The 27,166-nt window shown below is 42.9% G+C and overlaps 1 protein-coding gene across 2 annotated transcripts in view; it reads right to left on the bottom strand.

Annotated features, from left to right (window-relative positions):
• The window catches only part of WDR62 (WD repeat domain 62), a 42,976-nt gene that overhangs the window by 13,668 nt on the left and 2,142 nt on the right, over window positions 1–27,166 (bottom strand). The window contains exons 1-20 of one of the 2 annotated variants that reach the window (XM_065571538.1): window positions 26,456–26,723; window positions 23,516–23,607; window positions 20,958–21,020; window positions 20,528–20,585; window positions 19,979–20,149; window positions 18,356–18,490; window positions 17,622–17,804; window positions 17,172–17,332; window positions 16,124–16,298; window positions 14,547–14,684; window positions 13,256–13,431; window positions 11,103–11,194; window positions 10,369–10,494; window positions 8,906–8,973; window positions 8,416–8,537; window positions 6,349–6,424; window positions 3,111–3,222; window positions 1,973–2,036; window positions 1,087–1,209; window positions 105–238 (exon numbers count right to left, since the gene is read on the bottom strand). In XM_065571538.1, coding sequence (XP_065427610.1) covers window positions 105–238; window positions 1,087–1,209; window positions 1,973–2,036; window positions 3,111–3,222; window positions 6,349–6,424; window positions 8,416–8,537; window positions 8,906–8,973; window positions 10,369–10,494; window positions 11,103–11,194; window positions 13,256–13,431; window positions 14,547–14,684; window positions 16,124–16,298; window positions 17,172–17,332; window positions 17,622–17,804; window positions 18,356–18,490; window positions 19,979–20,149; window positions 20,528–20,585; window positions 20,958–21,020; window positions 23,516–23,607; window positions 26,456–26,563 — 2,377 coding nt within the window. In that variant the 5' untranslated portion in view covers window positions 26,564–26,723. Of the gene's footprint in view, window positions 1–104; window positions 239–1,086; window positions 1,210–1,972; window positions 2,037–3,110; window positions 3,223–6,348; window positions 6,425–8,415; window positions 8,538–8,905; window positions 8,974–10,368; window positions 10,495–11,102; window positions 11,195–13,255; window positions 13,432–14,546; window positions 14,685–16,123; window positions 16,299–17,171; window positions 17,333–17,621; window positions 17,805–18,355; window positions 18,491–19,978; window positions 20,150–20,527; window positions 20,586–20,957; window positions 21,021–23,515; window positions 23,608–26,455; window positions 26,724–27,166 lie in introns of those variants that run through there. The other variant, XM_065571539.1, reaches the window with a different exon arrangement.

The following is a 27,166-nucleotide window of genomic DNA, read 5'->3' as shown; positions in this document are numbered from 1 at the left end:
AACAAATTTCCAAAAGGCTCAGGGTGCACAAGCAGGAGAGTGCAAAAGACAGTAAGTTTACACAAACATCACAACGGATTGACACACTAAGCTGGAGCGCCTGCCTGTGTCAAAATCTTCTTTGGCTGGAGTCTGCAGAGAGGACTCTTCTTCCCTCTCCTCGTCAGTATCGTAGTCGGTCGGCTCTTCTGCCTTCTGGGACATCCTTCCACTTGGCACAGCAACATACGTCTCCCGCCTGAGGAACATTGTAAGTGTACAACCGTTACCCGCATCCTCTGCCTTACTTGTTACTCACGCACATGCCCTACGTTAGAAAGTTCCGGATTAAGGTAACAGAGACGGCAGCGGCCACTATCCCCAGCGGAAGTTCAGGCTACCAGCCCAAAATACCATTAGGCAAGTGCAGCACACATTTGGCCAACCATTGGGCTGAAGCTGTAGTTCCCCATGTGGGCCAATAGATGCCGCCATGGAGCCCAGCGTCGGGCAGACACAGAACAGGTCTTCCCCCCATCTGGCTGCTTCCCCTGCTCCATTGGAGCAAGGAAGAAAGAGTGGGCAGTCATGGCATCATCATGGTTGCAGCAAGCGGTGAGGAGGTGATGATGGCTGATGAGTGGGGACAGATGGCAAGGGAGCCTCAATACCAACCCCAGGCTCTTCCAACTCTCCCAGATGCCACCCACCTACCTGCCCCAGCACTCACTCAACTCCAGTGACCCACTCCCCCAGCACCCATGCCCCTACTTGACCACACCCAGTTATCCCTAGGGGGGGCTCAGACCCCCCAATTAACCCAGGCACCCACTTGCACCCCCCCCTCCCCAGAGATATCTTCCCACCGCTACCTGCCAAGTTTTGTGCAGCTCCTTCTCCTACCCCCAACCACTGCTTGGGGAAGGGTGTATTAACCATAAACTTAGCTTTATGGTCATCTGCGAATTATTCAAATATCCAGGTTCGCTCACTGCATAATTGGCAGAGAAGGTCAAACATGGAGCTGCCGAAAACTTGCAGCTATGAATAAGACCTGCCATAGAATCAAATTACTAACCCGCAGTTAATGAAAGCCCACTTTAATACCTGATTTGATTAGACCAGTTTAATTCCTTGGCTTTCTTCTGCTGTTGTATTTGATTGAGCTCCACTAAGTGCTGTTTCATACAGTTTGTAATCTCGGGGCCAAGGTGCCATATAAACACACAACTGTTGATAAAAAAAGTTTTGTTTAGGGCCTAATAACTTTCAAGCTGAAGAATCCCAAATTGATTTACAAAATCTAATCCTACAAATTACTGAACTCTTCTCAGTTCTGAATAAAGTCTCTAGCCAATGGTCATCAAGTCAATTGAGTGAGCTAGAACCCACCCAGAACGATTTAAAAACAAACCACACGCACCACACACAACCATCCAACACCCTCAACCCAAGCCAGATCTACTCCAAACACCATCATCAAGATATAAACAGAACCAGAAATACCAGGTACCACCTCACCTGTTCATACCATCAGATTCAACTCCAATCTGGTAGACCCAATTCAACTCCCATTGAAGCCAACCCTTAGTTAAAACAGATCTGTAATCTTCCACCGATGATGCTCCATTGACAGTAGCAATGGTGGGAGCCGTAGCATAGACATGGTGCAGTTTTCTAACAACCATCACATTGTCTACATAGTGAATAAAAAAAAAAAGCCTGTACCCTGGCTACACTGCAGATTCCACCATTGCTACCAGTGATAATGAGTTGTGTATTCCAGGACAAAACTCGTCATACAAAGCCCCCATTAACTTTGATGGGAGAGAGAGCCTCCTCCCTTCCCTCCCATTCCCCTCCCCCAGGAACGATGGCTTACTGAGTAAATATGTTAAAATATTCATATTTGCCCTACTTTAGTACCTTCCCTTGGAGTATTACATTCAAAGTAGCGCTGACATAAGCATATTTGGTCAAGGCACACACGTACCTGTCTCCCGAGACTGTGATTAAATGCTTGCAATCATAGGTAAACTTCATCCCAGTTACTATTTCTGTAACATAAGAAATTAAGCACTAGTGATCTCTTGTTCAGAAGACAATGAATTTGTGTAGTACTTTTCAGTATTATTCAAGATGACTTTAGGAACAAAATGAGTTTTGGTGAGTAAGGGCATATTCTTGGTTCAATATGAAGTGACTGAAGACACAGTTGATAATTAAGTTACGGGCGTATCCTGATTTGAATTAATTTAATCATATTCCTCTTTTCTCACTGGAATAGTTCTAGTTACGTGACAAGCTACTAGTGATCCCTGATCAAAGTTCTCATTTCCTAAATATTAGCTCTCTGGATACAAGCAATTCTGGAGGATAGTGTTAAGACAGCATGTAGGTTTTGATATCTTACTGAATATTCTGATTAAAATATTTCTAAAAGCTTTGGAAAAACGTATTGAAAAACACTGGGTTGTGCTTGGCGTTTAAAAATGTTCTAAAATATGCTATTACTGGATGAAATGAACCATGTAACTAGGATTAAAGCTGGTTAAGATAATTTAATGAAAGGCATTTAAAAAAAAAAAAATCATGTCCCTTTTACTACATTTGCTACTGAGGGCAGGTCTTCACTATGGGGGGGGGGGGTCGATTTAAGATCCGCAAATTCAGCTACGCGAATAGCGTAGCTGAATTCGACGTATCGCAGCCGACTTACCCCGCTGTAGGGACGGCGGCAAAATCGACCTCTGCGGCTTCCCGTCGACAGCGCTTACTTCCACCTCCGCTAGTGGCGTAAGAGCGTCGATTCGAGGATCAATTGTCGCGTCCCGACGAGACGCGATAAATCGATCCCCGAGAGGTCCATTTCTACCCGCCGATTCAGGCGGGTAGTGTAGACCTAGCCTAACTATGCTTTATAGTTTACTGTTTGTTTAGAACACACAGGATTATTCCTGGTAAAGTTTCACCTGAGGAATTGCTGGCTAGGATAATGCTTTGGGGAAATCTTTAATAACTTAGAAGTTTTCAATTCACAGGTGAAATGAGTAGTGGAAGAGACAAGCGCTAAATTCTAGATTAAGTGTTGTTGAGATAAGCAAATGTAATGATAAAATGGAAAAGCACACCTGAATGGCCAAACATTTTTGCAACGCACTCGCCGGAATGGAAGTCAATGACCGAAATACTCTTATCGGAGCAACTGGTTGCTAGAAAAGTTCCCGAGGGATCCAGCTGTACCTGCAGAAACGAGAGATTTCAAATAAATCCTCTTATGAGAAACTGCATATCCTCCTTCCAAAGCCTACAGAGCACAGGGTAGTTACCTGTAACTACTGTGCCCAGATAATTTCAACCACAAATTATGGAGTTATACATATTGACCGTTGTGGGAGCATTAGAAACTGTTGAACTGGTAGATTTCCAGTCAGCTCTGTCATGCCCAGAGTTCTTTTTTTTTTAAATGAGTAGACATGTTGCCTTGGAGGGATTAATCCTCCAAAAGGTTTGAAGAAACAGCTATCAGATTGTTTCGGAGCAGATTCAGGTTTCAGAACAGAGTAGATGCTCTGGGGAACCTACCAAGAGGTTGGATTTCTGAGAAAATAGGACAACTGAATGGATAAACAGAACTCTCAAGATGGGAACTGGACGGAGATTTCCTGTGGAAGAACCGATCAAACATGCACAATACACCAGTGCCAACTCAAAAACAGAACAAAAAGAAACGCTGATAATTGGCAAGTCTAAAGCCATCGTATGGATGGCTCTCTTGTCCCTACCACAGCAAAAACATCTCAAAGAGTGCAGCTCTTGACAGCCCACATTCAGCCATTGCTGACAGAGTTGGCAATGCCCTATCAGGGATAAAGTTACAAGGTCCCTCCCAAGACAAGAGATCTTACTAGCCCTCTAAACGTGAGGGATCTTTAACTGTGGAATTGGTTTCCTCCCTTGGTCCACACTATAAACTGGATTTCATTATTTCCCAAGTATGCTGTAAAACCCATCTTTCCCACCCAGACCATCACACACACAGGCTTTTGGGAGAGAAGTGTTCATAAGGATTGTAGATGGTACAGAATATTGTAGGCAACCTGTGAGTCTAGTAGATATTTTTCCCCTGCCACGGCAGTCAGAAATAAAGGGAAATTATTAATTGCAGACTTGCAGGATAGACGACTGAAGAACTAAATTATTATATTGATTTTTTTTTTTTAAATGTTGTGGCTGTGTATTTCAAGAGAGATGTGCAGCGCTTAGTGCTAGATAAATTGAAATAAAACAAAATAGGGAAAAAGTGATCAGCAAGAGATGGACACGTATTATTAGGACACAATGAATGGTTTCATTCGAATGGGTCAGCTAAGGGTCAGGCATTTAAAGCCTTTTACGCAGAACTACTAATGAACGAAGAGGACTATGTAGATCAGCCAAGACTAAGCAAAGAATTACAGAGGACTTGGGAGCCGTAAAGCGTGTCAAAGATGAAAAAGGAAAAGTGCTGATGGATGACAGTGAAATCATTAGGAGGGGGCAGCAGTTTTATGAGAAACTGCTCAATGAACTGAAAGTGAAGAAACAGCTGAGGTAAGTATGCGCAAGCAACAGCCTCCCAAGAGCTATCACCACGGTGGAGACTTGGACATCGGCAGTGGGACTGGCTTGAGACATTTAAAGCGTTTGACCATGGGGAAGTGGCGACAACGAAGAACTTTTTCAGCTTAATTCTCTGTACTGGAAAAATGCCCGACAAGTGGAGGAAGAGCCCATTGGTCCCTGTTTTCAAGCATAAAGAAGTGTGCAAGAATGTAGAAATTGCCAACCCATCAAGTTAATGAGTCACACGATGAAATGGCTGGACAGAACTATGGAGGAAAGACTTTTGGAGGAGCTGGAGCATCGAGTAAGCTGCAACGAATTTGGATTTAGGCCGGGAAAGTCAACAATGGCTGCAGTGTTTGCAGCTCGAATATTGCAGAAGTATAGGGTGAAAAGCAGGGAACTGCACTTCGCGTTTGTGGATTTGCAGAAGGCTTATGACAGAGTTCCTGTAGAATTGTTACAGTGGCGTCTGTGATCGTACAATCTGCCGGAGACATAGGTTCACGCTATTATGGACATGTACCAGGGTAGTACAACAGTTGTGAGAAGCAGCTGTGGATTCAGTGCGTCACTGACAGCGAGGGTAGATCTAGATCAAGGATCATCAGCCTTAAACCCATTCCTATTTCTGGTTGTAACGGACACCTTGGTGTACGAGATTAAGACAGAAGCTCCGTGGAACATGCTTGTAGCCGATGATGTCATGTTGTGCTGTGAAAATAAATATGAACTGGAAAAAGACCTAGAACTATGAAGGGCTGCATTAGAAGCAAAGGTCTTACAAATCAGCAGACAAAAGGCCGAAGAGATGCAATCCTTTGTTCAGAGGGACAAGGAGAAGCCAGTAAAACTAGATGGTATAGAATTAAAGTCTGTGCAACAAGTTAAATACCTCAGTTCGGTGTTAAGCCATAATGGGAACGTTAGGATGCTAGCAGCTGCATGACGAGTGCTTGCTGTCAATGGAGGGAGCTGATGGGAATTCTATGCGATGAGAATATGCCGAGTAAATTAAAGAGTAAAGTGTATAAGATCGTGCTTAGACGTATGGGTCGGAATAGTGGCCAACGAGGAAGAGAGAAGAAGAACTACGTCACACTGCCAAAATGAGAAGGCTCAGGTGAGTGCCAAGTAAGATAAGAGCTGATACCCTTTCATTGCATAGTCTATGAGCCACGAGGCAGGTAGCCCCATCGTCAAAAAGCTGAGGGAACGTCGACCGAGATTGCATGGTTATGCGAAACAAGGAGATGTGGGATACGTTGGCCAGAGGGTACAAGAGCTAGCAGTCATGGGACAAGGACCAAGAGAAAGACCTAGAAAAAAAAAGTAGTTCACGTTGCTGAAGGAGGACACGAAGAAAGTGGGTGTCAGCTTGGAAGATGTACTTGACAAGAACATGTGGAGACAAAACAGCAACTGACTCCAATTGCCAGGACACGGGAAAAAGGAAGAAGAAATAGTTTCATCCAAACCAGGGGAGCGTTGTGACTCCTGCCTTGCTAACCTGAAATGTGACAAATTCAAGGGAAATTTTGGAAAATTCCCATAGTCCCTTGCAAACCACCTATAATATGTTTCACCGGACTGTAAATCTAGAAGCGACGGCGCTGTAATCTCTCTACATCAGATTATGTCTCTTTAGACTTTAGACCTACAACCATGAAATACATAGAACATTATGCTTTAATTTCATATATGCGTACCCATAGCACAAGTTTCAACAGAGCACTTTAAAAGCGGCAGCAATTACTTGCTTACCTTTAGTAACGACCCATCATCACCTTGCGATCCTTTGTAGCACCACTTTTGTTTCCCACTGACAGTGTTGTATACTCTGTAAGAAGGTCATTCCTTATTTTAATGGTGTGCAGTAGACAAGTGATTTGGCTCAGTCAAGACTTGCCTTATGTGCACACGTAACAAACGGAACAGGGTAACTTTGCCAGGTAGTTTTCAAATCAAGAAAGACCTTTATAAAGTACCTGCTTATAAAAGCACAAAGCTGCTAAACTAAAACGCTTCCGCAAAAAGAAGAACAGGAGGACTTGTGGCACCTTAGAGACTAACAAATTTATTAGAGCATAAGCTTTCGTGGACTACAGCCGAAGTGGGCTGTAGTCCACGAAAGCTTATGCTCTAATAAATTTGTTAGTCTCTAAGGTGCCACAAGTCCTCCTGTTCTTCTTTTTGCGGATACAGACTAACACGGCTGCTACTCTAAAACGCTTCCGCGGTTTGCCCTAGGGCTTGTACATATTTCTACTTATGTCGGTATAATTTATGTCGCTCACGGGTGTGAATAAGTCGTAAGTTACACCGACCTAAGCACCAGTATGGACAGCGCTATGTTGACGTGAGACCTTCTCCCGCTGACACAGCTACCACCCCTCACGGAGGTGGTTTTATTATGCTGACGGGAGAGCTCTCTTCACCAGACTAATGTAGACTAGCCCCTGGTCTCTGATATCCCAAGCACCTGCAATTCACATTGGGAAAAAAAAAAAAAACCCAGGTCCTAAATCTCAAGACAATAATGCTGCTTGAACTCATATGCACTTAGCTACATGTGGTCTCCCTATAGATGTCACCTTTCGGCAGCCTCACAGAAGCATGTTACCACCCCTCTGGTACAGCTGGACCTTCTGAAAGGGGGAAATCTGTTCGGTTATTAATAATAAATAATAATTATTTATTATTATTATTTTAAAAGACTGACTTGAAACTAGAAACTCTGGTTAGGTGCAAGTTCTAGCCCTCTGCACCAAGAAAGTCACTTTGCCAAAATGCTATCAAACTATTTATAAATGGCAGTTTTAGTTTACATATTCAGGGTATTTTAAAATTGCATTTATTCTCTCATAAGCTGTTTGAAATTTTTGCTGTACATTGTGCCATGTTTTAGTTCAAAGTCTTCTTAATTATCGCTTAGATTTCAACAGTGCAAAAATAAAGTGTGCCAAGCAATTTCTAAACGCAGAGGAAGATAGAACTTGTCTGAGAAAAGTGTATGATGTACAAACAGTTTCTATAATGAGAGTTTACTTCATACCTGGCTTACGGAGAACAACAGACAAGCCAGTAGCATAACAAATAAATAATAAATAAAATAAATTAATGGAGATATCCTAGAACTGGAAGGGACCTTGAAAGGTCATCAAGTCCAGCCCCTTGCCTTCACTAGCAGGACCAAGTACTGATTTTGCCCCAGATCCCTAAGTGGCCCCCTCAAGGATTGAACTCACAACCCTGGGTTTAGCAGGCCAATGCTCAAACCACTGAGCTATCCCTCCCCCCCTTAAACTTAAGATAACAAACTTATCTACTGAAAGTGAAACAGACCTTTGGAAAAAAGTATGGGGTAAATATAGTACTCTGATGTTGTGGAAAGTCAGCAATGAGGATTGGACAGGATAGGTTGGTATTTGCCCATGATTGGTTCCACCAGAACCATTATCTAAAGATGAATTCTTGGAAGAATTGGACATTTACAAATGGTTCAGGTTAACCAGCGTATTAAAACTGCTGCAAGCTTTGTTGTCAAAGATGGGGTCAAAGCATCAGAGGAGGATAAAGAACCTTGGAGTACCATTTGTTTGAGGGATTACTAAATAAAGAATTACCATTTCATTAAAATGGGCACGGCCATTATTAGGGCACTTAAGACTCTGGTGTCTTCTCTGACCTTTGAGTTTCTCGACTCAAAGGCTACCAGACAACCCTTGAGATGTATTCCTGTTATTCAGACATATTGGGGAAAATCTCTCTATTAGGAACAGTGTGTTTTATAGTCTAGCCCGCATAAATAAAGCAAATAAAACAGATCACCTGACATTTCTATCTTGGCAGGCAACAGCTACGTATTTCTGTGTGATATCAATATCCATGTCATATAAGGTGGTTTTTTCAGCAACATGGTGAGTTCTAATGAAATTAATCCCATCTGCAACCTGCATAAAAAGACGTGCAGACCAGAAAACAAGATTGGAGCACTCTGCTTCTTGTACTAGAACCCTGACTTCTGTCAACAACTTTTCCCCATCTGTGTTTATGGGTACAATTAAAAAATCCCATATAGAATGGACAACCCCATGTCAGATAATGCCAATAAATCCCTGCTATAGAAACCCTGTAAAATCTACAGTGCCTGCAAGGACCTGAAATTAAATCTCAAACTCTAGACAGAGTTTTGATTTTTCAGGGGTAAGTTTATAGTATGCAGTGTAACTTCAATTTTGTTAAAGAGAGTACACACCACAGAGAAGACAGCAGCTGATCACTGGCAAGATACTATCTACAGAGGGATGCTACAGCTTACCTTCTGTGCACTGCGAAAATAAATACTTTTATCAGCTCCACAGCTTATCATTTGAACTTCTCCATTACCTGAAGGAAAAGGAAGGAAGGAAAAATGAAGTCAGAGTTTAAGGTAGGCATCAAGCCCTAATAAGGATTCATTGCAATACCTCCCTTTGAAGAGCTGTAAAGCAAGAAAGCTAAAATTGCACTAAGTAGCGTATTTTAAAAATTAAATGCTTAAGATCTAAAGGTCAGATCCATAGCGGATCTAAATCTGCCAGGCTGTATAAGAGTCAATGAAGCTACTCAGCTTACATCAGATGAGGATTTGGTTCCAAATTTCCATTGACAAATAGAGAGTTATGAGAACGTGCCGAAGATTGCGTCCCATCTGGGGAAAACGAACATATGGGAAACCACTCTTTGTCATTATGCATTAACACTCAATGACAATAACTAGTCCCTGGGTCAGGAAAAGGGTAAGAATAGACTGGTTTTTCGGGAGCTCACCTAAGATGTGAAAGTGCCCATGTTCGAGTCCCTGCTCCAATGACTATTTAACGTATACAAGGTGGAACAGCTTCAGCAGGAGGAACCGAAAAAAAGATTTGCCCCAGAATATGCCACAGCCCAGAGGTTAGGACACTCCCCTGCACTGTAGGAATCCAAGTTCAAATCCCTTCTCCACATCAGGCAGAGGAGGGACTGAACCCAGGTCTTCACATCCCTGGTGGGTGCCTTAGCCTCTGGGCTAAAGGTTATAAATAGGCTTGGAAAGATGTGATTAAATGTTGATTTCAACACACACACACACACACACACACACACACACACACACAACCTATTTCCATCGATAATAAAAAGTTTACAAAGTTCTCAAGCAGTGTTTTACTCAGAGTTTGATTTACGGCTATTTATTTTGTCAACATCATATGTCAAAATATACAATGTGTATTTTAAATGGTTACAAAGCTTTAACTTTTTGAATCTCAACATCCACTGTAATTAAATAAAAACTGTGACCACCCCCATAATCTCCCACAACTGTGAAAATTTAAAAATCAATAAAACAGAAAAAAAATGCTTAAAAATAAACAGTCAAAATTACAAAAAACAAAAATCGAATGTTACCAAGTCTAGTTATAAGGGAGCGGACTTCAACAGGCACTTTAGAAGTGCCCCATACCAAAAAAATCTATTCACTGATATTTTAATTTTTGTCTGTGCAAATTTTGGGTTTCGATTTGAGTCAAACTGAATTTCCCCCAAACACAATTTTTCTGAACTTCCAGCAAATTGGAAAAAAAAAAAAAAAAGTTATTTGCCCAGCTCTACTGCCAAGCTATGCAATGAGACATCCTTTTAAAGAAAAAATTCAGTTACTTTACAATAGGTTTTTAAGTTCTCTCTTCGCAGCACTAAGACAGATCAATGAAAGTTTAATAGAAACAATAAGTGTTAATATGAAGTCTGGAAACTTACCTGCAAATTTGACAGCTGTTATGGCAGATGAATGATCATCCAGAGTTTGCTCCAATTTATAATTTTTATCTACGTTTAATACATGAATCAGTCGGTCTCTGCTTGCTGAAGCCAGCAGTGCCATACCTAGAGACATTAAAGGGACATTTGTAAAGGCATGGGGATTTCTGTTTCCTTTAAAAATAAGCAACATTTGTTTGAAGCATCATATTCTGAAAAATTACGATGTAAAAATGGAATCTTCTTACACAAATGATCATGTGTATTCAGACTCAATCTCATTTTACTAAAAAAAAAAAAAAAAAAAACACCACTTTTTCCAGTAAAATATATTAAAATCTCAGATAAAATATTTAACAGAGCTAATCAACAGAAGGCAGTTTTAGACGAATATTTCTGCTAACCTAAAGTTACACATAGCTTGACAGAGGGTCCTGTGGCACCTTTGAGACTAACAGAAGTATTGGGAGCATAAGCTTTCGTGGGTAAGAACCTCACTTCACTTCACACCCACGAAAGCTTATGCTCCCAATACTTCTGTTAGTCTCAAAGGTGCCACAGGACCCTCTGTTGCTTTTTACAGATTCAGACTAACACGGCTACCCCTCTGATACATAGCTTGACGCAGACTGAAGCCAAAGAAACACAAATAATCCTTCAATATATTTTCAGCACCTTCCATGTGTTCAATTGTGCTTTTGTCATTTTCCTCGAGTTTGTTTTCAAAAACTTACCAGTTTCTGGTTTGGAATACTCCAAGCAGAGAACTTCTGAATCATGAGCTTCCACCTTAACCACTTCCTGCATAAACTGTAACTCATGTATCCTACAATAAAAATGCAACAGTGAAAAGCCAGCAATTTTACCCATTGATGGGGGGGAGGAGAAGCAAACCAGTCCAGCAAAGCACTTTTTAATTATGTTTATTATGGTAGTGGCCTAAGGGCCAACCAAGAATGGGGCCCAGTTGTGCTAGGCACTGTACAAACACAGAACAGCAAATGGCCCCTGGAGAGTTTACAGTCTTAATAGACAAGACAGACAGAGCGGGGAAAGGGATATAACACACATAAGCACATGCTTATCTTTAAGCACTGAGTAAACCCACTGAAGCCTCAAAAAATGATTTGAGGACTGGGAAAATGTCTTACAGTGAGAGATTTAAGGAGCTCGATCTGTTTAGTTTATCTAAAAGAAGACTGAGAGGTGACTTACAGTGTATAAGTACCTTCATGGGGGAGAAAAATACCTGGTACTAAAGGGCTCTTTAACCTAGCAGAGAAGGCAGAACAAGAACTAGAAGTTGAAGCCAGACAAATTCCAATTAGAAAGACACAGATTTTTAAACACAGTGAGGGTGATTAACCATTGGTACAAACTCTCCCAAGGAAATGGTGGATTCTCCATCTCTTGGAGTCCTCAAATCAAGATTGGATGCCTCTCTGGAAGAGATGCTTTAGTCAACACACAAATTATTGGGCTCAGTACAGGCATAACTGGGTGAATTTTGTGTGGCCTGTGTTATACAGGAGGTCTAGATGACCTAATAGTCCCTTTTGGCCTTAAAGTGGATGTATCAATGGGACTACATACATGCTCAAAGTTGAGCACATGCTTAAGTGCCTTGCTGGATCAGGGCAGAACTATACAGTCCTAGCTTATTACACACTGGCCAGTCAGATAATAGTGATAATACAAAACCACTAACATTTAAGGAATAAGACTACTCTCATGAGGAGTTTTGTAACTAGACACAGAAAAACCCCAATATGGAGAAATCACAACCAAAAGCAGGTATTAGCGAGGGGATGAGATGAAGTGGGACACTTCCTCCAAAGTCAGGATTGAAAGATACATTCTTTCATTGCATATATGAAGATAAGTTTAGCAGTAACAGGAATTCTTGGAGCACTGCATATGCATCTTGGGATGAGCATGTAACCCTGGATCTGCAAGTCACATGCTCTCTTACAGATTCAAACATTCACACCAAGGTATAAAAGAAATCACTCCAGTTGCTTACCACACATCCAAAATCCAAGTGGAGCTGTTCAAAGCGTTTTGCCCTTTCGGCACTAGTAGCAATTTTGGCTTACTGGGAGCACAAGACATGGTACTTATGGGAATCGTTTTTGAATGCGCCATTCAAACCAGTCATACTGCAGTAGAAAATACCCTTTCCTTCTTAAGGAAAATGGAGCAATATCTATTTAGACTGTCCAGAAAAGTTAGTGCTGCTAATCTATTTAGGGATTTATATTGCTGCCCATCATGGTGGTATCCGACCATCTTCCACGTAAAATCAAAAGCAGCAGCAAAGTCCCTAGTGGGGTTCATGGAGTCTCTGGCACATCTCACCTTTTAGGGTCAAAACTCTGCTTGCGATAGGGGGTTTTGGAGTAGAAAGGGGTGTCAATGTCAAGCATCACCTTTGTGGTAGCCAGGTTTGAGATCTGGACCAAATAACCATCCATGACTGAATGGAGTTGGAGGGTGTGTCTACACCCAAAATTAAGATGTAGGGTGGGAAGACATAGCTGTGCTAGCGTTAATCTAGCTAGTGCAGGTAACAATAGCGGTGAAGACACAATGGCATGGACCCCAGGTGTGCTAGCAACCCAAATGTGCACCCAGGGCCCCCAGCAGGCTTGTACGCAAGCCTGCACTGCTGTGCCTTCACCGCTATTCTTACCTGCACTAGCTAGATTAAAGCTAGCACGGGTATCACTACCTGTGCCACAATTATACCTTAATTTGCAGCGTAGATGTATCCGGACAGGTACAGAACCTGTAGCTGTTTTGCATTTCCAGGATCATTTCTGTTAAAACGTGCAACATTCAGTGAAACGGAGTAGAGGTGACAGCTGATAGATATGATCATACTTGCCTCAGGTTGCCTCCTCTGTCACCTGAGGCTAAGTGCTGGCCATCAGGGCTAACCTGCATCACACGAACACCTGCTTTCACATCTAGATATCCTGCATTTTCATTTCGGTCAGGCACACTGGTTGAATCTTGCAAATGCTGATTATTATTGTCCATGTACACCACCTTCAGCAAGTTCTTTATATTGTGAGGGGGAAGAAAGAGCGAGTTAGGTATATACCATAACAACAAACAATAGAATGCTTGCGACCGTCTCCGGTAGTAGAGTAATTTTGACTTCAATAGTATACTAGTACCTTAAGGATGGGATTTTCAAAAATGTTTGAATGCTTGAGGAGCACAAGCCCCAGTGACTTTCAATGGGACCTGTGCACCTAAGTCACGCAAGTTTCTTTGAAATCCCACCTTAATGTTTATAATGCTGTCTGCCCCGAGAACTCAAATCATCAGCATCCCTAGTTGTAATATGGGGCTTTCCATCAGCAGATCTCAATGCGCATTATAAAAGAGGGCAGTGTCCTTAGCCCCCTTTTACCGATGGGGAAACTGAGGCACAGAGGGGGATGTTCACCCAGTGGCAGAGGCAGAAACAGAACTCAGGTCTCCTGAGTTGCAGTTCAGTGCTCTATCCTCTAGGCCACACTACCTCCAAAGCACTGTCAGATACTGACTGAGCCTCACGGACGCCCTTGCAAGGGTGGTAAGTATCCCCATTTCATAGATGGGAAAATGCGGTACAGAAGGGTGAACGCAGTTTACCAGTCTTGTTCTTTAGCCACTAAATCCTCATCTCTCACTTTCAAAAAAGGCAAATCTGTACAGAATGTTGTTGGCTTAGCTGAACTGATAAATGTGGATAGGAACTGCTCCTATAGGCAGGAATAAGATATCCAGGAACCCTGGGTTCTTCAGATCATTGTAAAACTTCTGAACATGTTTAAAATAAAAGCTAAATACCTAAAGGCTTTAAGTTGGAAGTAACTTGTTTTGAGTCAGACAAATGCATGTGAAAGAGAGAGATGACTGCTGAAGAGAGGTACTGAACCAGTACATCCCACCTCACCTCAATGTCTTTCTAGCCAGCACCAACCAATTTTTCAGCTGTGCTCTCTCCCAATACTCCAGCACAGGAGAGAGATTTTATCTCATTTCCACCACTAGACTTTCCCTCCCTGCAGTACACTTAAAGGCTCATCTGCCAGGCTTTAGACTGGGGTAAGCCACCGGTGAATTTGGCCCCATTATTCTAAAGCTGTGTGTGCCGGTCAACAAAAAGCCACCAGGGTGCGTACATTACTGTAAATGTTCTTCTGGAACATAGGTCTAGCGTCGCTTTCCGCATTCCAGAATCGTATGGTGTTATCGGATGAACAGGTTAGAAAAGATCCTGGAGGTAACCGGGCCCTGTGATCCTCAAACTCAGGGTAAACCTACATATTTCCACAACATAAAAGGGAGGTGGGGGGACAACGGAGAGAGGAAAGGTACAAATTAGTTTACATTCCAAAAACAGAGTGGGAGTCCAGGAGCTTAAGTAACAGCAGAAGTTTGTTCTACAAGACTCCTCTGCAATCCTCTGCTTAAAACTGGAGAGATTTTCTCTTCATCACATGGCTTTTTTAGTAGGTGAAACTGACTAATAAAAAAGGGAAACTGGAAACCTTTGTCCAAATGGGGTGGGGTTTTTTGTTTGTTTATCTGAGTTAGGGGAGTTATATTTAAAACAATCAATAATGATAGAATCTCTTTATTTGTGCCTAAAGGTCCCCATCCCCATGGCGTTAGGCACGCTATAACATATAAGACAGTCTCCGCCCAGAACAGCTTTCACTCTAAGTATAAGATCACAACAGGTGGATACCACAGACCGGGAAGCACAATGGAACAGTGATACGGTTATAACGGTAATAGACAAGAGTCACCATGACCAGCTGTCTCACCATCCCTCACCACTGCCCTTTCAAAGAGCTCCCCCATCATCAGATTCCTTGTCATGGCCCCAGGGGGAAGATGACTGTGACGTTGTGCAGTCTATATGGTTTTATAAAAACATAATAAGAAGTGAATATAATGTAACTGGAATATGCTTCATGCAAAAGGTCTCTTGTAAGGGATCATTACAAAGCTTATAATCTACTGAGTGTGATCATCCCATTTGTATAAATGTATCACTCTTGTATCTAAAACTAGAAATATAAAATGTAACTCTGAGGGCCTATTGTAATTGTGTAAAGTGTGGGCCATTAATGATGGTTTGGAAGCTTGATGACTCCCATTAACAAGGACCATTGTCTGCAGATGGCTGTGTTTACCTGATAGCCTTCCTGTATAGGTGTGTGCTGGCAAGTGGGCAATGAAGTCTTGCAGTGACATGTGATCATGTCACCTGAACTGGAATCCATCTTTAACCTGGTGCTTTTCCAGTGAGGGCGGGTGGAAACCCAGAGGGACAAAGGGTTCCCGCCTTATGCAAAAGATATATAAAGGGGTGGAAGAGAACAGAGGGGGAGAGGAGCCATCATGAAGAATCCCCTAGCTATCACCTGAGCTGGAACAAGAGCTGTACCAGGGGAAAGAATTGTGCCCAGGCCTGGGAGGGGTCCAGTCTGAGAAAAAGCTTACTGAAGCATCTCTGAGGGTGAGATTTTCTGTATTCAGTTTGATTAGACATAGGAGGTTGACAGTATGGTCTGACTAGAGGGAAACCTTTATTATTAATCAGTTACTAGTCGGATATGGAAATAATAGGATAGTAAAAATCATCTTTTCTAAGTGGGTGAAGCTAGTAAAGAAGCTTATAAGTCATTTTTATTCCCCACCACCACCTTCAGAAGCTCGGTTTAATGCTAGCACACGAACTACATCTTACCTCAACATTCCATACAAAGGAACTGTGGAAGAGGTCTGACCACACTTTGCTAACTTTGTTTGTGTCTTTAACATCCCAGATGTATATACTGTGGTCTTTATACACACAAGAGAGCCAACGATTGCATGGGTCAAAGGCTAAGGCAATGGTGTCTGGGTAGACGGAATCTGGTCGTCTTAAGAGACAGAGAAAGAGGAATTATTCTTTTTAGCTGAATTTAAAAAACAAAAAATGCAAGCTAAAGTATGATATATACAACAATTTCTGTTTTAAATTCACTAATCTTCCAGCCTACCGAACATCTTAAAACCACAGCTACATTTTCTGAGCATGTACCTAGTCTCACAAATGTCCATGCTAGATGCACTTCAAGTCTTACAGTGCAGATCATTATTCTTGGGTTTTTACCCTCGGCCATCCAGAATTTCATATCTGTGAAAAATCTCTATGTCCTGGGTACAGCCCAACAGACTGTTCTGATGATGCACAGCTCCGAAAAGCCACCTAGCTATTTGGAAAACATTCACGCCAGTTAGTTACACTGAAAGAAAAATCAAATTAATGATACCTACCTCATCCGTAAAGTGCTTTGAGATCTGTCGATGAAAAGCCTGATACAAGAGCTAAGTATTTTATTAAAACAGGCAAAGAGGCTGTCAAGTCTGATTTGTCTTAAAACCTTACATTGTTATATGCAAAGTATCAGGTTTTAGTTTCTTCAAGCTCTTTCAGAAACCCGTTTTAATGTTAATAACACTGGATTAGAGACTCTGAAAGATGACTGATTTCAAGTCAATTTAATCTTAGATATCCATTTTCTTCTTTTCTTAAATGTAAGACTGAAACACACAAACTTTCAGAAATGCTCAGCTCACATTAATAAGGGTCACTGGCCACTTCTGAAAATCTGGCCTTTGCTATTTAGCCACTATCTTTAGAAGCTGTATGAAGTATTTAAGATGCACAAAGAGAAGGCACTTTTTCCTTCAAGCCAAGTCAAACATAATACACACAGTGAAGCACTATATTTCATGTCAAAACTTTGTACCTTGGTTCAAGCTCTTTGGCTACATCAACGCCCAAGTAGTGAGGTTTCGGTAGATCAGTGAGATAATGCATGTTGTGGGAATGAAAGATCCTCACAGTTCCATTTGCACAGCCACAAAAAATAAACTCTTCACTAACACAGATGCAATTTGCTAGCGATACCTGAAGGAAGAATTTCACACGCATAAAGTTACCTTTTTTATAACAGAAAACAACTAGGAGTCCATGGGTGGTTTTTTACCCACGAAAACTTATGCCCAAATAAATCTTAGTCTTTAAGGTGCCACTGGACTCCTTGTTGTTTTTGTGGCTACAGACTAACACAGCTACCCCTGATACTATAACAGAGAACGTATTTCTATAAAACAATTACAGTAAGATATAAGGGAAGCATAGGTATCTGAAACTAAATGGAATTATTTTACAATAATTAGGCAACAAGGCATTTTACCTTCAGATCAATCCATTTTTCCAGCATTCGCTTCTCGTTAAATTGACAGAGAAGTCCAGAATAAGACACACAGAAAGTGTTGCCCAACAATTTCCCTTGCCCGCATGCTACACCACAAAAGATGTTATTGTGAAGTTCTCCCAGAAGTCCAGAGCGACCAACCAATGGCACAGTCTCTTTAATCTGCAATGAACACATTAGTTTGCATTATAAATACGAATACATTTGTCCTTCTGATACTTTTCACCGAGGATCTAAAGAAAGCCTCAAAATATCCCTAGGAGATAAGTAAGTTTTTCCTTTTTAAAAATGGGAAACAGGATTGTCAAACATATTGATTCACGTTTTCTGGAATCCGGCAAGTATGCAATAGCTCTGTCAAAGAACTGACACATCCTGCAAATGCGTTTTAAACGTTAATTTAGCAATTTCTTGCCCCTTCATCCCTGTGCTCTATTGTGAATGTGATTTTTGAAGACTACTTCCAGAAAGCTAGATTCAAAACCCACCTAGAGCTGCCTGGCCATAAGTCATTGTCACCTGCCCTGCTTCAGGAGAGAGATTGAGTGTAGGGCATGAAAAGCCTTACTGCTCTTTGGCGCCACTCACCTAAACGAATATTCCTGACTGCTGCAGGGACAGATACCTAGTCAACTGTCTGAATATCCTGAGCACCTTTTTTTAAAGTCATGTACTCCCACATCCAACTGGTACAGCACATGAGAAAGGTTTACCTTAACTTCCCTCGATGCGTCCAAGAACCAGAATTTAACATGGCGGTGGCCAACAGTAACAAAGTAGCTGTCCTCAGAGAAGGATACTGCAATAACTTTACAGGACACTTTGTTTGATGCTACTAGGGTATCCTTCTGTAAAGAGACAAAAAATGTACAAATTATTGGGTGTTCATGAGAGATACACAGCACAAGAGACATGGAAGTTACGACTGAAATCCTGATTCCACTACAAGGCCAATTTTGACACACTCCCACTTCATCCTCATCACTTAACAATTCATATGAATATTGACATGAAGTACAATTTTGCAAACAATTCATCTGCCAGAAAAGATGGTTTTTCTGACAATTTGGACAAGGTTTTTTTGTGAAACGGTGATTCTCCTGAGTGCGAGATGCAGGAATGCTGGACGCTCACTAGAAATGGAGGGGAGGTACAGGGAGGCACCAGTGCCCGAACCATGGCCCCACCCCAACCGTTCCCCGAGGCCCCACCAAACACCTCTTCTCCCCCTCCCCCCAAGACCTCCACCTCTTCCCCCAAGACCGTGCCCCTCACTTGCTCCTCTCCGCCCCCTCTTCCCTCCCATCGCTCACCCTTAAGGTAAAAAGTGATGGGGCCATTGACCCCTGCCCCGTTCCAGCCCTCCTGGTGGGGTAGGGAGGAGGAAAAGGTTTTGAAAATAATCTAATACTTCCTCCACTCTCCACCCCGGTCTCCTAATAACTCTAAGGCAGCTTGACCTAGAAGCTTCATGTGTATACCGCTGAGCTGACTCAATCAAGCAGGACTGCCTTCACTGGACTTCTCTTTTTCGGAGTAAACATACTGCAAAAGGTGAATAAATCCTTTAGGATATACATGTGCTCTGCAGGCATTATAATGTATTACCTTCCAAGCTCTGCACGAATGATATGTGATCTACACCTGCTCAAGATGACAGGTCCTAGGTACTTTCATATTACAATGCGTGTGACAAATAATACAGTGGGGAGGCAGGAAGGAGAGAAGACAGTGAAATCAAATCGTGTTCATCTGGGAGCAGGAGGCAGGATAGACAAGCAAGTGAAGAGGAGAGATCAGATAATGTTCATAGATTATAAGGCTAGAAGGAACTATTGTGATTATCTAGTCTGATCTTCTGTATAACATGGGCCATGGAATTTCCCTGAGTTAATTCCTGTTTGAATGAGAGCATCTTTTTTTTTTTTGTAAAAGATCCATTCTTGATTTAAAAATTTCCAGTGATGGAGAATCCACTACAATCCTTGGTGAGTTGTCCCAATGGTTAATTACCTTCCCTGTTAAAAAATGTGTGCCTTATTCATCAGGAAAAGGGAGGCAGGATAGTCTCAACAAAGTCCTCAGCTCTGAAACTTGCCCTTGCTCCAGGAATGCTAGAGTTTGCTATGTGCCTACAAGATTATCAAAGTCCAGCTGTTTTCCCCAAGTGAGATCGTTTTCTTGGTTTGAATGAGGGAGGGGTTATTTTGATTGCATTTGATTATCATATAAGCTAACAGATATATTATCTTTTATTATAAAGGCATCAGTAAATTCTTTGCTTTTCAGTGAGAAATGACAGAGGCTATTTGTCTCGGACATCTGTAGTGCCTTACCTTCCAGTCCCATACATTGACAATCATGTCATGTTGATAGCCCACTGACACAATATACTTCATGTTGGGAGAAAAAGCCACACAAGCCACTCCATGTTTATGGCCATGCAGTTCAGATACTTGCATCTTCTCCTCGACGTCCCACACTCGTACAGCTGGCCTGTGCCCGTTCTGCAAGAGTCATTTGAATATGTGAAGCCATTTGAATTGTACACACAAAAAATCGGAATTGCCATCCCAGATCAGAACAATGGTCCATCTAGTCTAGTATCCTAGTGCGGACAACTCACAGTTCGGCCACGTTAGTCTGTAGTTTAAATGCTCATCTTTACGGTTTAAATTCCAGATTAGTACTACCTGATCAACTGGCCAGAATTCAACCAATGTATGGAGGCCGGAAAGCTAGCATCAAAACAGAGGGCACTAACTGGGCATTCCTTCTAGTCTTACTATGGCAGGTTTTCCAGGCATACAAGCATTTGCATTGGTAGAGAAATCAGAAATTCCATTCCAAGTGTACACACTATAATACACTTCAGCAGAACTCACCTCACCAGTAACAATAAATTTTCCATCAGGTGAGAAAGACAGAGCACTCAGCGTTTTCCTGAAAGAAAGATATGGCTTTCGTTTTCCCTCAGAGAAAGTTCAGACAGTGCTCACTGCAATAAACACTGATAAGGAAAAAACATTCTGACGTTACCCACCATAGTGTTATTCAAACACACAGTCTACGATAGCTTATCTACTTAGACTGTCAGCTCTTTGGGGGCAGAGACTGTCTTTTTGTAATGTGTTTGTAAAGCAACTGGCACAGTGGGGTCCTGGTCCGTAAGGAGGCAGATAGCAGCCATGCACAGTATCAGTTACACTTTGCTCAGCTGAGAGTCACATTCCTTTCTCAGCAACCCAAATCCCAAAAAGCAAGTTTGGAATAAACACTATCGAGGTGGTGAGTAAATTTAAGCATTGACAATACCTGGAAGTATTAAAGATGTGTCTTTGTTTATTCTTTTGGGGATTTAAAATTACAACCACACACCTGAAAAGAAAGAACAAGACATTTACATTAATAAGTGTTTCACCTGGTTTGTGGAGCGCTGGGGTGTTCAGAGGAGGATGGCAATCTTCAGAGTTTGGAAGACTTCCCAGAAAAGGGAAAGCGTTGCAGAGAAAAGCACATCCTATTTTTTTAAATAAAAACAACAACAGCAACCCTAGCTCGGCATCAGTCAAGCCCCAAGTGCTTGACAAAGGGGGTCAGTATCATTATCCCCATTTTGCAAATGGGAAACTGAGGCACAAAGTTGTGACACGACTTGCCCAAGGTCACCCAGCAGGCCAGTTGTAGAGCCAGGAATAGGACCAAGGTTTCCAGAGTCCAGTCCAGTGTTCTATCTACTAGGCCAACTTTAATATGTTTATGTTATGTTATATTTTTAGAAGGCTTTTGTTCTAACACTAACCTGGAGATTACTACAATAACTGAAAGTGTTACCTGAAACCCCTGTTCCCATCGTACAGCAATAAGCACTTACCCTTAAAACATGACTGAATCTGGTTTCAGCCTCTGACAATGGATACCGATGGTGATAGTGTCACTTTTGACTAATATTTTAAGTTAAACAGACCATTTAAAGTATAATTTAGGGTTTGTTAAAACAAGCTTTTACAAGGCTAATAGTTTTTTTTTCCCATTTGTTTTTGTTTTTAAATAATACCAGTGTAAATAGTGGGATTAAAAAAATAAAAAAAAGAGACAATCCTGCAGTGTTTGTATGCCAAATGCCACAGCATCAGGCCAGAAAATGAATCTGACTAGTAGTTGGCTTTTAACAAGCCAAGAGAAATGCAAAGCAGTTAACATTCAGAAAAGTTTTCAATTTTAAGAATTCTTTCAGTTGTAATCATTCAAATCAACAGTCTTTTTGTTCTGTGTTCGTACTGCACCTAGCACCAGGCCGCCCTGGGCCATGATTGGGGCAGCTAAGTGCTACAGCAATACAAAGAAATAATAATTTGTGAAATAGGTAAGAATGTTTCTTAAAAATAATTCTCAACATGATTGACTCTTTCCCTCTATTTCAGTTGAGCACCATAAAGGAAACAAAATATTTAAAAGTTTGTGTTAAAAAATACAAATCTATTTTGTTCTTTTGAATAATTAATCCTGCAAACATTTTTTAAATTGGCTGTAATGTATCTATTCTGTAACTGAGCAAGCTAATTTTGACCTGTGCTGTTATAACTTTCAGTGGGTTAGCTACTGATTAATCAGGTCCCTTGATTTGCTGTTATATGCTCACAGCACACACACAGAAGTTAGATTAAAAACAAACACTCTTGCTGGAAGGTTGCAAAGTAATACAACTTTGTTTCTTTGAAATCAGAACGATGACACAAGAACCCTCAACTCAAAAACAGAGAGAGAGAAAACAGGCTGCTCCCTAGGGCAGCAAGACATATAAGCTGGCTCTTTTCAGAATGACTCGGATTGCATGCTTTGCTACAGACCCAGCCCCCGTGCTGCAAGCAGGGCCAAGAAACCACCCCGCATTCTAAACATGAAAGCTTGCAATCCCAATATAGTCCTCCATACCCCACACCTAACACATTTTATAAACAGCAAGCCAGGCCAACTGGTAACTCTCATACCACGCACTGTCATACTGGGATCAGAGGTCAGGACTCTTTCTTGGTCACTTTCTTGACTCTCAGCATCAGAGACTGAGTCTGAAAGTAGGGGTTCCGGAACAATTTTTATAGTGGGGGTGCTGAAAGCCATTGAACCAAACTGTAAATCCTGTATATGATGGAAACCATGTTCAGCCAGAGAGTGCGGCAGCACCCCCAGCACCCTAAATTCCAGCATCTATGCCTGGAAGTGGTGGAGTCAATACAGAGGAAAGAAAAAGTATAGCTTAAACTACTCCATTACCATGAAACTCACAGGTCTAATCCAGCAGTGATATCAGACTTCTGGATGCCCATGAATGAGAAGGTTAACTTAAAGCACTCGAAAATACCTCTTTAGCCAGATCTAGAAGATGTAAAGCTCTTAACAACTATTACATTTCCAGCCCTTGGCTGCTTGAGGAACCCTGTGAGATAAGGTTTAGAGAAGCCCCACAAGGGGAAAAAAAAGAAAAAACCTACTAAGGGCTCACAGCCCTATGAAATGCTGAGTGTCTTTATCTCCTACTGAAGTCAGTTGGAATTTTGATGCTCAAGCATGCCTCTAGCTACTCTGAATATTCTTACAGTGGTAGCTGATTCTGTCATGGGATGGGATCCAACCTTTACTCACGCAAGCTGTCCCATTAGCCTCTGCTTACGTAAAGCCTACCTGAGTGACAAAGGACTGTAAGATGGAGCCCCAAAGTAACAGTGAAATAACAATACTGCATACACACAGTTGGCAAAACAACCAGGGCCCATGTCCATTTTTTTCTCTGTAAGTTGCAGCGGTTTCTAGAATCATGCAGGTAGACACAGAACATAAACTTACACTTTTCCACATTTATATAGTACACTTACCCTGTAGGATATGCTATCTGCCCGGTGTTTGGGTCACAAGCTAAACCACTACTGGTTTGGGTAGTTATTCCCAATACTTTCTCAAGCATAACCTGCCCAAAAAAAAAAGGGAAAAAAATATTGAAGTCTAGTACAGTCAGAACTATGTAAGAGCTTATAAACAACTCCCAATTATTAGATTCTTGAAGCAGTTGTTCCAGCGACCTGGAAGGCATGGTTTCCCGCATCAGGTAAGAGGGAACCAATAAAAATTCAAGCAAACAATCACGCACAACATACAAGCTTAACACTGAACTTTATTTAAAAATGGAAACATTGCTTAACAGCCCAAATCATTAGAGACTATATGTTCAGGCTTTACAACAGTGGCTGGAAATAATTCCCCCCCACATACTTCCAAAACCAGAGATCAAAGTAAGTATCTTAGACTATGTTTATACTAGTCTATGCTGGCATAATCCCCAGCATAGATGAAGCCTACACTGACAGAAGGACTTCTTCTGCCTGTGCAGGAGCACCGCCTTCCCAATGGACACTGTACTCTTCAAATCGGCGTGGCTGTGTCTACACTGGGAGGTTTGACAGCACAGCTGTGTCGGTCACAGGAGTGGGGTTTTTTTTCCACACTCCTGATCAATCTAGCTATGACAATATAAGTTAAGTGTCTGTAGGTACTTATCAAGCCCCCCATTACCATAGTATCCGAACACCTCTCTATCTTTAAAGCATTTACCCTCAACACCCCTGTGAGGCAGCTTTATATCCCCATTTTATAGCTGGGGAACTGAGACACAGAGGCCAAGATCCTCAAAAGTATTTAAGTGCCTAACTGCTATTGAGAACCTTTGAGGAGCTAAGCCACAGAGTCTAAGGCCTGGTCTACACTTCAAAATCAGATTGACCATCACGAAGCGCAGTGAAAACATCTCCTGCCCTGATTGCCAAAGTTAGGTCGACCTAACCGCTAGTGTAGATATAGCTAGCTCAACGGAAGAACTCTTCCATCAACCTAGTCACTATCTCTCGGAAAAGTAGATTAACTAAATTGACAGAAAAACCCCTTCTATCGATGCAGGAAGTGTTTACACCCCGATGCTACAGCAGCAGCACCATAACCGTGCCGCTGTAGTATAGAAATGGCCTAAGTAACTTGCCCAAGGTCACACAGGAAATCTGTGGCACAGCAGGGAGACCATAGGAATAGAGCTCCCCGCAAAGGCTTAGGTGTCAGTGATAAAAACGGTTTGAAGAGGAAATAGAATTGTGAATGCAGGTCTCACTAGCTTAAATGTTTTATTCAAAGATTCCAATCGGTTAGTTTTGAAGGGATGCTTTCAGAACTTGTTAAAAAAGATAGACTTTGTAGAAATCAGTTTTCGTTATTTTCAAAATATTGTAGTAGATTAAAAAAAAAAATGAACAGTTCCTGTTGCGTTTCTAACCCATATGCTGCTGCACTGGGACATGAGACTCTCAATGAGATATAAACAAGAAAAGCAGACCAATCAGAAACTATTACTTCACTGTAAAAAGATATGATTACATCAAGACAACTAACTCACTGAAAAATTCTAGTAGAAACAAGACTGTGGTTTTACTTCAGTGTAGCAAATTGAGGTCAACCACAGCTGGAGGAAATAGCTTGGTCTTCACTATTAAAAGTACGGGTTTTTTAACCTCGAGGTAACTAACACATGAGCTATCCCAAGGCAAAAGCATAGTGAAGATAAGAACAGGAGTACTTGTGGCACCTTAGAGACTAACAAATTTATTAGAGCATAAGCTTTAGTGGACTACAGCCCACTTCTTCGGATGCATATAAAGAAGATAAGGTGTTTTATTTGTCCGGTGAGGTCAGGCTGACCTCAGCAAGTCTACCTTGCTGTAAAACTGAAATATTTGATCTTCACTGTGCTTTTACCTGAGGATAACACATTAGTTACCCCCAGGCAAAGGACACACCTGTTTTGGCAGTGAACACAAGGTCTGTAGGGCTGATCTTGTCAAGATAAAAAATAAAAAACTACCCATGCTGTCTCCAGGAGGATTTTACAGCAAGTTAGCTATCTCGCTGCTGGAGGAGGTAAGGAGTTGAATCCAGCGAAAAGGAATCCCAAGAGTGCAAGAAGCAAACAAGCCACCCCAATGGCACAACAGACTGTACAAGCCCTCAAGCTGCTGAAGCAGCCAGGGGGTGGGGGGTATTTGTAACTTGTATGTGTGTAACTTCCACCAAGAGCCCTGCTCCCATTGAGACCCAACCCCCATCCTCAACACACACACACAGCCATACACCCATTCCCCAAAGAAGTTAGACCCACCCAGCTCCATGCTAGGGGATGCTCGGGGGCAGGGGGTCTACATCCAAGAGGGGTGAAAGACACCCGCAGGAGGGTCTCAAGTCACTGCCCCTTTTCACCTCTATCTCCCCAGCCCAAGAGACGACCCCGCCCACTTCCTTAATCCAACCTCCCCACGCATCGCCAAAAGTTTCTCACCCCCCCACACACCTCCCCAAGCCCCGCCTCTCATGTCGCCCCGCCCCCTCCCCATGTCTCCCCAAGCCCCGCCCCCTTTGCATCTGCCCACGCCCTGCGTGTCGCCCCGCCCCCGCCCCATGTCTCCCCAAGCCCCGCCCCTTTGCATCTGCCCACGCCCTGCGCGTCGGCCCCGCCCCATTCGCATCTGACCACGCCCCGTGTGTCGCCCCGCCCCCTCACCAAGCCCCGCCCCCTTTGCATCTGCCCACGCTCCGCCCCCTCACCCAAACCCCGCCCCCTCATAGGTCCCCCAGCCCCGCCTTCTTTGCATCTGCCCACCCCCCCCGCGTCACCTCGGCCCTTATCCCCCAAGCCCCGCCCCCTCCGGTGTGAAGCCCCGCCCCCTCAAGCCCCGCCCCCCATTGCCTCAGCCTCTCTCCCGCTCATCCCGTCCCCTCACCGCCTCCTCCGGGCCCTGGTGCCTCGATCTCCGCCTCAGGCTCAAGAGCGGCGGCGAGTCGGCGCCCCCGCTCCGGGTGTAGAAGCCGCCGCCGCCGGACCCCGCCATGGCTGCGCGGCCCTCCGCGCCCCTTCACCCCGGCGGGACCCCCCCCTCAGCAACCGCTCCGAACTGCGCGCGGAAACCCGGCTCCCCGCTCCTATTGGCCGCCGCGCACGCCAAACATCTCCGCCCGCTGCCAACGGCGGCGGCTCTTCCGTGAAATCCCGCCTCCGTAACGCCCCAATGGGTGACGTGTATGCTAATCCTTCCTCGCTCAGCCAATAGTGACGGCGCTGCCATTAAAGCTCGCCTCCCCTGAAATATACTGTCAGCATAATGGAGGGGAGGGGCGGAGAACCCATCATTTTCAAGATCAGCCAATAGCGGCGGAGCTACCGTAAAATCCCGCCCCCTGTCTCTGGTTTAGGTCTAACACCCAGCAGGGGCCTGAAGATTGGCGGTTCGAATCCCGCCCCCCCCCCTCAATGCCACGCGTTAATTATTTAAAACCCAATTAATGAATTAGCACCCGTTCTCAGCAATTCAACCATGAATCCGGGAGGAGAAAACTAGAGCCCTATGGTGCAAGCCCTCTCCCTACACAGGCGCCCGCTGAACCCAATAGTCGTTCTGTGCCAGGTAGGGCTTGTGGGAGCAAGCCTCATATTC

This window comes from Chrysemys picta, chromosome 17 (genome assembly GCF_011386835.1).
Source record: "Chrysemys picta bellii isolate R12L10 chromosome 17, ASM1138683v2, whole genome shotgun sequence".
NCBI lineage: Eukaryota > Metazoa > Chordata > Testudines > Emydidae > Chrysemys > Chrysemys picta.
The sequence above is the reverse complement of the archived record's forward strand: the minus strand, read 5'-3'. Positions and strand labels throughout refer to the sequence as shown.